General features: G+C 42.7%; 1 protein-coding gene across 3 annotated transcripts in view; it reads left to right on the top strand.

Moving 5' to 3' along the window:
- LOC103748066 (neuronal acetylcholine receptor subunit alpha-7) overlaps nucleotides 1–10,544 on the top strand; it is a 147,564-nt gene that overhangs the window by 75,012 nt on the left and 62,008 nt on the right. For all 3 annotated transcript variants that reach the window (XM_008850602.2, XM_008850601.2, XM_008850603.2), the window contains one exon: nucleotides 9,007–9,116. In XM_008850602.2, the coding sequence (XP_008848824.1) occupies nucleotides 9,007–9,116 (110 nt within the window). The remainder of the gene's footprint in view (nucleotides 1–9,006; nucleotides 9,117–10,544) is intronic.

Here is a 10,544-nt window from a genome sequence, read left to right as displayed (position 1 = left end):
CTCTCTCTTGCTTTGAGATAGGACCTTACTATGTTGCTTAAACTAGCTTTGAACTCTTGATCTTCCTGTTTCATGCTTCCAAGCTCTGAGACTACAGACAAGCTCCACCACACCCAGGATACACCTGCGTTTTAGTGTACTTTTAGAGGTTTTATCCTATTCCAAAATAATTTTACATTTGAACGTGCTTTTTTTTAAAGTCCTTTATTAATTGCTTTACCTGGGTTTTCTCAGATGTGAAGGTTTATATAATTTCTTTGGCCATCATAAGTGGTTAAAAAAATCTTTTGGACTGAATTGCTGTTGCTACTATTGGCACATAACTCACCAAGGTGATAAGATTAAAAAGTTTAATACATAATTGCTAAACAGCTTGTAATTGGAGATTCATGTCTTTCAGACATGGCACTTTATTTTAAATTAATTTATGCATCCATAAATGGCGTCTTTATTTGTATAAATAAACAAGCAATGCAGTTGCAGCCCAGTTCTATTGCTGCTCAGCTTCTTGTACGTTGAGGTTATATGCCAAGAATATTGTTTTTATCAAATGTGCCAGCTGACAGCTTCTTTTTTTTTATTTGAAAAGAATAATTAAAGAATTGAACACGCTTAAGCTTTGAAAATATTTCACTTAATTTTTGGGTAATCCATGATGCTTGTTTCATCCTTGGATTGGTGGCCCACAATTAAGAGTCAGATAAGCTGAGGGAAGCCTAGGCTTCTTGTAATGTAGAGGCAAGGGAAGTAGGACTGGGGACAGAGGGTATTCCTCGGTGGTGAGGCAGGTGAGGTTGCTGTGGAATCTGTAGAACTGAAAGGTTGAAAACAGATGCTGGAGGTGCACAGACACACATGAGGCACTTCTGTTCTATCTGTAATAATAATGTGAGTTTGGAGATATCTCTCTCCAAGAGGTAAAGCAGGCATAGCTTACCCACTCATGTGCTCACCTGTGCTTCTTTCCTGGCCTCCTTCCTTTAGGCCTAGATGGTAGAATGTGGGCCACCCTGGAAGGCCAAGCTCTTTCCCTGGGGCATGCAGACATCCTGGTGCCTGCTGTGAGCCTCGCTTTAACACACCTGACTCCTTGCCTTTGGCTTCATGACATTGTCTGCCATAGTTCTCATTTGTGCCTCTTCATAGTCATCATCTGGGTAAATGCCAGTCCATCTGCTCAGATCAAAGACCTCAGTTACCTTGAACTCTTGACTTTTGCATCAGACCCTTCAACAACCTTGGACAGTTTAACCTTCCAAACTGTGCATCAGCCCATTTTGTCCTAAACCTGCTTTCTCTCCTCCATCACTAGTCTTCCATCTATCCATCTTGCTTGGCTCTCATCTCCCCTAATTGTATCTATTCTCAGCACACCATCCAGACTGACTATTAAGTGAGTTTGAAGGTTCAGTCACATGCTCCCAGTCTTAGATTACTCCAGGGACTCTGCTGTCCTTGGGCAATATAACATCTGCAGCATGTCAAGTTACCTTGAAGACTCCCTCCTTCTACTGTCCTTTCTCTTTAAGGCCCTCTGCCCTCTTCTTCCTTTCTCTGCTCTCTGTCCCCTTGATATTAGCAACATGTTATCCAAGAATGACCTTCAGAGATTTTACATGACTGCTCCCCCTGCCTAGAAAGTCATTTGGCAGGTTCCCTTGCTTTCTACTGCTGTCTTCCTAAGCCCCCCCCCCCCTAGGTACTTCTTCCCAAACTCTCTTGTGCTATCTTCAGTCTACTCTGTCTATCAGCCCCCATGCACCATCCCTTTACACTGCTGGGGATGTAACCAAAGGCCACACCAGGCAAATATTCTACCACTGAGCTATATTCCAGCTACCACTGATCAATATTCTAGCTTCCAATTGATTCTCTTTGCTGCATTTTTCCTCCAAGGTACTTCTCACCCTCTGGCATATATTGTCCATCTGCTCCTTGCCTTCAGGTCTTTCTTTCCTTTGCTGGATTTGTTCCCCATTGCACCCCTAACTCCTAGCCCACTGCCCCACCTGCTGGAGGTGCTAAATAACTTTTTTTGAATGAATGAACAAACCCCAGACTCTATATGAACCCAGGAGGGACTAATACAGTATGATTCACAGTAAAGCCAACTCCTCCCACATAACACTGGAGTAAATTTGAAGCTCTGGGAACTCCAGGAGGTGATGCAGATGCCTCCCCATGCCCTGTGGGAATGGAGAACTGTTGATGGTTTTTCTTTTTTAATTATTTCGTTCCTTTTGTTCTTTTTTCCATTTATTTATTTATTTATTTATTTATTTATTTATTTATTTATTTATGACAGAGTCTCTCTCTGTGGCCCTGGGCACTTGGGTGACACTGAACTCGAAGCAGTTCTGCTTCAGCCTCTCAAGTGCTGGGATCATACTCCATGATGCCAGGTTAGAGACAAACGTGCCTGGACAGGTGCCTGTTCCTGGTGCCTGCCTTCCTGGTCCTCAGAAAACCATTGCTCTTCAGCAACCTATTGAATACAGAAATTGATTTTAAAGGGAACTGGTTTCCAGGAAAATTATACCAGGATTATTACCATGTTGTGTTCAGGCATTCCGTAAATAAACATCTGTGAGGTGGAGGATGTCACTAGAGACCTTAAGATTTCTTTGAAGCACGGTTTAGTTCTAATTAAGATTTTCATTTGCATAAACATCTACAGCTTCAGTTAAAAAATTCTCATTTACCTATTGAACTCACCATTGGGAATGTCTGCTGTGTGGAAGACATTGACTGAGGCCATAGAAAGGCACCCCGAAATATGTGAGCCCACCTTCCCCCTTTGAGCCATCTACAATCAGGCTGTGCAATTAACTCATTTAAAAAAAGGTTAACCACTGAGAGATGATAAATGTTTAAGGAGATGGGAATGCTAATTACACTGATTTGATCATTACACAATGTGTACATGTACTGAATTAGCATACTATACTTATAAATATGAGCATGTGTGTTACTTGATTTTTATTTAAGCACAGAATGGTCACATAGCAACACCAAATATTTCTATAGAATACTGTAGGTGAGGGGCTGGTGGGTGGACAATGGAGTTTATAGGTAGGAGTAGTCCTGTTTACAGAAATGGGCAACAAGGAGAGACCTTGACTCCTCTAAGGAGGGGAGCTGTAACCTGGCACTACTGTATATCCCTTTATTAGTCCAGCCTCCTCAGTGCACCTGAGAAGTAGGCCTGTTCCCAGGCAGCCATTGCCCTAGGAAGCCAGGTGATGACACTGATCTGGAATATGGCACTGATGGGGATTCAGGGCTGTGACACACTGTCTCCCCACCATATTTTTAAGGTCTCCTAAGAATATTACATTTTAAAAAAAGTCTTAACAACAGTTACAAAATCAAAACCCACACCTCCATGCTCCTTGCCCAATCTAGAGCTGCAATGAGTCTTGGCCACAGCATGGACATGGGGGTCTTGTGTGTCATTAAGGGCAAGCTTAAGAACTTTCTTGGGGCTATTTATAAACAGCCATCTATTGCTTCTTGTTCCTGTATTCCCTGGCTGCTGACCAACCTGGCCTGACCCAGCCTGGACAGTAGATATAGACAAAAGTGAATCTCAGTGTTGAAGGCAGCAGGGCCAGAGTTCCCAGGGGAGCATCCGTGTGGCAGGAGACAGATAACCAGGGAGTGGCTCTCAGCAATGAATTTCAATTCCTGCAGCTTCATTTTGCTAAGTTCCTGTTCTGAAGTCTGATCCACATAATCTTTTCTCTAGGGTATTTAAACTCTGAAGTAAATTTTCTGCAGATGATAGATCTTTCCATCCAGTCAAAATGGCAGAGGCAGAATAGTTTTAAAAATATTAAATTCTCTTTGACCTACCCCTTGTTGATTTTGTCATCATTTTTCCCAGTGTCCTTGATTTTGCATGACTTTGAGATTATTCCTACAACCTGTAAGAATATAGAGTTGCTGCTCTTTTTGTTTGCCTTTTCCTATGCTGGGAGAAATAAGTAGTGGGTTTCTTTCTGCTGCTGAGGTTTTATCATTTTGGGAGGCCTTCAGATGTTGTTTGATCTAACATGTGAGAAACTATAATGGAGGTCATTTCAACTTCTGAAGGGGTACTCCAGCCATCCAGACACTTGCATTTACTTTAAAAAAAACTGTCTTCTTCTGGAATATCAGATGTTCTGCCCTCAGATTCCCTATTCTTCATGTGCTTTCTCTATTTTTAGACTCAATTCTAATTACAGTTCTAATAGTGTTCACATCATGCAATATTAGCCTAATAGTTCTAAGTTGCTTCCCTTTTAAATTTCTTCATCTATTATCAGTGATACAGAAATACCATGTATTGTTTTCCATATTACCCACCATTAACAGCTATGAACACAGATGGGATAGGGCTGGTGACTCAATTACTGTGTCTCACAGAGACAGAAACTGTCAGCAGAGCCAGGTGTGGTGGTACATGCCTTTAGTCTCTGCACTCAGGAGCCAGAGGCAGGTGGATCTCTGTGAATTCCAGGCTAGCCAGGGCTACATAATGTAGCCATGTCTCAGCAGCAGCAGCAGCAGCAGCAAAAACAACAATAACAACAAAATAAAAATCATAAATACATTTAAAATATCAACAGAAAGAAGTGGGAGTGGACTCAATTTCTGTCATCTGATATCAAAATAGTTGTTAGGGAGAGTTTTCTCAGAATAGGGTGATGATTTCTGACACCAAGTAGAAGATACCATTTTTAATACCAGTAGCAGTTCTCTAACACAAGCTGGGCATCCAGCCATTTACTTAAATTCCAACATTGTCTACTCTGAGTTGACTTTTGAGCCCACAGGTTCAAGAACTGTGTGTCACAAGGCTGCCCCTACTTCAGAAACCTGTTGCAAATGTGTTGCATAGTCTAAAATGCTGACTCTAAGTACAGGGATCCTGCAGCCCCAGGTTCAGTAATTTCATAAGGTGGCTCACTATTTCAACTACACATTTAGGTTTATTTTAAAGGCTACAACTCAGAAGCAGGTGCATAAGAGGTAACAGGGCAGGTGTTGGTGAGGAGTTCTGTTACTCTTCTCTGCTACACCCATGTGTGCAATCACCTAGACTTTCAATGTGCCTTGTTCAGGTTTATCTTGCTCAATCTCCAAGTCCCCTGGATATGAGTATGAGATGGGATTGAGTGTTCCATGCTCTAATCAGGCAGTTTGTCTTTCTGGTGTTTGGCTCCCTTCCTAAAGCTATGGGAAGGTCCAACCCCAAGCTATTTCATTAGTATAAACTCATGTGTGGACCACAAGATCTCTTTAACAAAAAGTATTCCTGTCTCTCAAGAAATTACAAGGGTCTGAGGAACTCCATGCAAGGAAAACCAAATATATATCTCATTATATTGCAATGCATTTTTAAAATATTTTATTTGTTTTGTTTTTTATTTGTATGAGTGTATTGCCTGCATGTATATAAGTGCACTCATGTTGTGCAGAACCTATGGAGGTCAGAAGATATTGCTGAACTCCTCTGGAAGAGGAGTTACAGATGGCTGTTAGCTACCATGTGGGTGCTGGAAATTGAACCCAGGTCCTCTGCAAGAACAGCTAGCACTCTTAACCACTGAGCCATCTCTCCAACCCCTGTAATGTATTTTAAAAAATATTTTATTTTTTTATTTTATGTGTATGGGCATATTGCCTGCATGTGTGTAAGTCTGCCCATGCTGTGCAATGCCCACAGTGTCAGAAGCCACCATATGGGTGCTGGGAATCAAAGTCAGGTCCTGTACAAGAGCAGTCAGTGCTCTTCACAGCTAAGCCTTCTCTCCAGCACCCCTGTAATGTATTTTTTAAAAGTAACAAAACTATCCCTCCAGCCCTATTTTCATGCCAGCGTGCATGCACACATACACTTAAAATGTTTTCTGTGAGCTCAAGACAGGTTCATAAAGGGCTAAGGCATCAGAGCTGTGGAAGCGTCTGGTACATTTCAGATCACTGCTCTGCTCTTTCCTTCTGTGCCCCATCACAACTCACTCTTTTCATGAAGATTATATGGGAAGGATCATAGCACGGGGGAGAAGGTAGTCACAAACTGTTTTCCGGGACTGTCTAGTAGTCTTTGTGTCATGGGTTCACATGTGTTTTATACCAGGTGCTCTCAGTGGAGATTCTGCTCTGGGATGCCGTCCCTAGGGACTTAAGATCTGATTGGCAGAAAATTCTTTGAGAATATACATCCAGTTCTTTCTAGAGCCTGACTGTGAGGGCCCGATTACACTTTTTTTTTTTTCTGGGACGTTCCTACGGTCAATAAAAGGTTCACACTTAGCTCCCATGCCATGTTAGCCCTCCCTCTTCTACACCATTGTTTGTATTTCAGACACTAGAGTTACCACAGCCCCTGTGCCCTGAAGGATTCTGTATAACGGACGCCTCATTTATCACTTAACTCCAAGGACCACATCATTTTGATATGCTGCTTTAGGCATGGTCTGATTTTATCCTTACAACACTATCCTGTGGGGTTGTGTACACATAGGGACATTGCAGCTCAGAGAGGGTGATTATTCAGTCACTTAAATTCTCACAGCAGGGGCCTGGAGAGATGGCTCAGCAGTTAAGAGCACTGACTGCTCTTGCAGAGGACCTGGGTTCAAGTCCCAGCCCCCTTCTGGCCTCTGCGACATAGCCAGACATGGGTGCACTCACTTACATGCAGGCTATACACTCATACACATAAAATAAAAATAGCAAATAAAATATTTTTTAAAATTCTCACTACAAATCTCTCCCAGAGCCTTTGTACCCACCTACATCTGTCTAATACCAGAGTTCCCTCCCTGCAGCTATCCCTTCTCCCTTTCTGCTCTGTGGGTCAGTCTAGCCTTGGAGTCAGGCGAATTAGCAGACACAGATCAGCAGCTCCTTCAGAGATGTCATCTGGTCCATGCTGTTATGATAGAGTGCTTATAATACAGGGATTGCTTTTGAAGAAACAACTTTGAGACAGCCCAAGGTTATTTTGCTTGAGGTCTGATAATGTAATTGAATTTTGACCTAGTGACCAACTTCAACTGGAGCTGTCTGAGTTTCTCGTCACAGAGACAAGCTTATATTTTGGTGAGCCATGGGGTGTTTACACAGTGCTGATCAGGCAAAATAGCAATGATGTCACCCTATCAGACTTCAAACCTGTAGAAAACCCACAGTTGGGTGTGTGCACAGGCCAGGAAGTGTGTGGAAAGCTGGGAAGGTGGGAGGCAGCTCTGACCTGATGTGACTAAGGTATATATGTTTAAGCAACTGAGTGGTCCTTTCCCTGCCTCCCCTCCTCTTCTGGCCATCACATCAACAAGTCAAGGAGATGGGTAGCTTTCCTGTCCTCTACTTTCTTGAGCAGTTCTTGGAACTCTAGTCCCCATGCGCATAAGAATGGTCATTGTGACTAACTCAGAGTGGCATCCCAGGGTGAAGTATAAGATGGAAGGACTTTGCTCAAAGCAAGAGAGAGAAATGAAGGGGAGTGCAGAGCCAAGAGCAGCCAGACATATTCGCTATTGTGAACATGGTTTGGCTAGTTCCTGGGAGCTCTTGATAAACCACTTAGTGAGGCCAGAACTTTCTCAGTGTTCTATTTCCCACCCACTCCATCAACTGGAGACCACAGGAAGGGAAGTATTGATGCACAGGTGATGCTGACTGCATGCTAAATTAATTTAATATCCTCATTTGCTGAGGTCTCTAGTGTAGATAGGCCCTCTTGTCTGACATCAGGTGATTCCAGACCTGAGGTAGCCTTTCAGAATACTGCCTGCCCTGTCCAGAGGATGGCTAGACCTCTGGGATGTGCCTGTGGACATCTTATTGCTAGAATCTGTAGCTGTACATCCACAATGCCTCATTTGCATATCCCAACTCCAACAGCTCTGACAGTTTTCTTTCCTCCTCTTCACTTTTGATATTGTTTCATAATTTTGCATCAAACTTATTAGCTCTGAAATCAAATTGAGACTGATGTGCCATTGAAGCTTTTGTCTCTTGGTATAAATATGTACATACATTTTGAGGCATAAATGAAACGTATTTGATTAAGGGGGAACCACTCTGGTCCCAGTATGATGTGTAGCACCCTGAACCTTCCTAAATCTTTGAATGCATGAGTCTCATTAGATTGGTATCATAGAGACAGGTTAGAGGATGGAGTTTGATCATGTGGAAGCTGGTGGGTTCTCTCCTGCAAGCCCTGAGACCTGCTGGAGCAAGGCTGTTTTCCTATCAGCGGTAGGGAGAATCTTAGATCTGTGGTTTTTACGTGCTTGGCCCTGGGAAGGGTGGAGGTACCTGGTCCTGGGAGGGAGGATCACAGGCATGGTCCCATCCCTGGCAGAGATCATTCAGATAGGTCCAGTTCCGAGTTTGTGTGTTTATGAGTGCTGCACAGTCCTCGTCTCCGACATCCACATTTTGCTGCTGAGACCCAGGGTTTGCAGTGTCAGCCTATAGCATTGCAAGCACTGTCCATGGGACAAAATCAGAACTCACAAATAAAACTGACTTCAGAAGTTTTGAAGGGTTCCCAAGCAGGTGCACAGTCCTCCTTTGCAAAAACAAACAGCTGATATTTCTATAGTCTAATTTTGTTTCTAGTTGAGATAACTTATTTTTTATTTTCTAAGTGTCCTTTCAGTGAAGACTTGGAAAGCAGAACTGTTATTTATTTGGCTAGAAGTAACCTGCCCATCTAGGAAGGAGAAGCCTGGGGAACTGTAGCATTTGGAATTAGCTTTAATGGCACCATCTGAACGTGGTCATGGTGACAGCAGGGCCTCAAATGCAATTTTTATGCTATTCAGGAGTGTTTTGGAAGGGATTATTTAATTTCCAGGTTCTTATATTTTATAAATAACAACTCAGTTATGTAAATAAATGTCTGGAACTCTTTTTTGGCTTTGAACTTATCTAATCATTTCTTACAAGAAATATAAGTAAGCCAGGGAGCAAAATGCTGCTAATGCCCTATCTGTATATCAGTCTTGGACAGATCACTATTTGCAATGGAACGTGTCAGAATACCCCGGCGTGAAGAATGTTCGTTTCCCAGATGGCCAAATTTGGAAACCAGACATTCTTCTCTATAACAGGTAAGCACATTGGACAGATGGAAAATTAGCTTTGCTTGTGTACATGTAGCAATCAAGCATATTTGAATATTTTACCAAAATGCTGGCTGTGTTATCTGCAATTTGGAGGCTTGCTCCCTATGAGGCTTTCCAAGTGGCTAAGCCTCTGGGAGACAGTCCCATCCCCCACTGCTTAGATTTGCTTGCAAGTTCAGATTGTCCCACCTACTGCCAGAGATGGCCCAGTCCATTGGGGCATGCATTATTGGTGTGTAGGATTGCTGTCTGTGTACTGGAACATGAAGTATTTTGCATAAGGCAACACCCTTGCTTTTTCTGAATGACAACCATTACAATCAATGACAGAAGGTGCCAGACTACAGAATGTGCACTGGAGAGCCCTGTTTAGACCTAGGGCTTCATCCAACTTATTTTTCATTGTCTACTGGGAGTTGGTTCCATTTTGACTGGGTTCACAAGGACTCTTCTCTCTAGCTGCTCACAGAAGCATGGTGTATAGGCTAAGGATTATCTATAACAGTCAGATAATATTAATGTATATCATGCTGTTCTCTCAAGGGCAAGAAATAAGATTCATTTGTAATTCAAGGCATTGTGATTTTCAGACTAGATCCCCAAAGGAAAAGTGTCTAGGCAGGGTAAATTCTTGAAGCAATAAAATTATTTGTTAAGAAATGTAGCCAAACAGGGGAACTTAGAATATCTCTGTTCTAAACATTCCAAATGGGATAGCCAGTTTCATACAATAGGAAATTATTTCCTAAATATGACTGTGCCTTTGCTCCTGTCTGGGCAGACAGACCCAGGTGTTCCTGACTCAGAGCAGTGTGACTGTCCACCACTGGGCTTGGTAAGTCATCAGTGAAGTCCTGGGGTAGCTGAAGTGTTCAGACCATACTTGTTCCTTCCAGAAGCCTGGGCAGTTAAGTTTCTTGCATTTACTTTTAATTCCTTCTGCCTTTACTGCTGCTATTGTATTTCCCTTGAAAGACTGAATGTGTCTCTAGAGGAAAATGTCCTCCTCATTTGCTGCCACTCTCTGCTTCTTAAAGAATGCTCAGGTAACAGCTTGGGACATTCACGGTCAGAATGAGTGGTCTCCTAATTAGTGAGTCTCCTAAGCTTTGGGTCATCTGTTCCCTGGGGGATGGCACTAATTTTCCAGGACCGCTTTGTCAGAGTATTATTGACTTCGACCTTAAACAGCAGACACCTGTGTGCTCACAGTTCTGGATGCCAGGAGACAAAGATCAAGATATAACCAGACTTGGTTTCTTCTGGTTCCTTCTATTGAGCTTGCAAGTGGCCCCCTTCTCCCTCTGTGTACATGGTCTTTCTCTACGTGTGTTTGTGTCCTGATATCTTACCAGGATACCAGTCAGATTGGACTAGTGATCTCATTTACTTAAAACTCTCTCTCTCTCTCTC

Source organism: Nannospalax galili, unplaced genomic scaffold (assembly GCF_000622305.1).
Source record: "Nannospalax galili isolate Female #2095 unplaced genomic scaffold, S.galili_v1.0 scaffold685, whole genome shotgun sequence".
Lineage (NCBI taxonomy): Eukaryota > Metazoa > Chordata > Mammalia > Rodentia > Spalacidae > Nannospalax > Nannospalax galili.
Note: the sequence above shows the minus strand (reverse complement) of the source record. Positions and strands in the feature narration are given on the sequence as shown.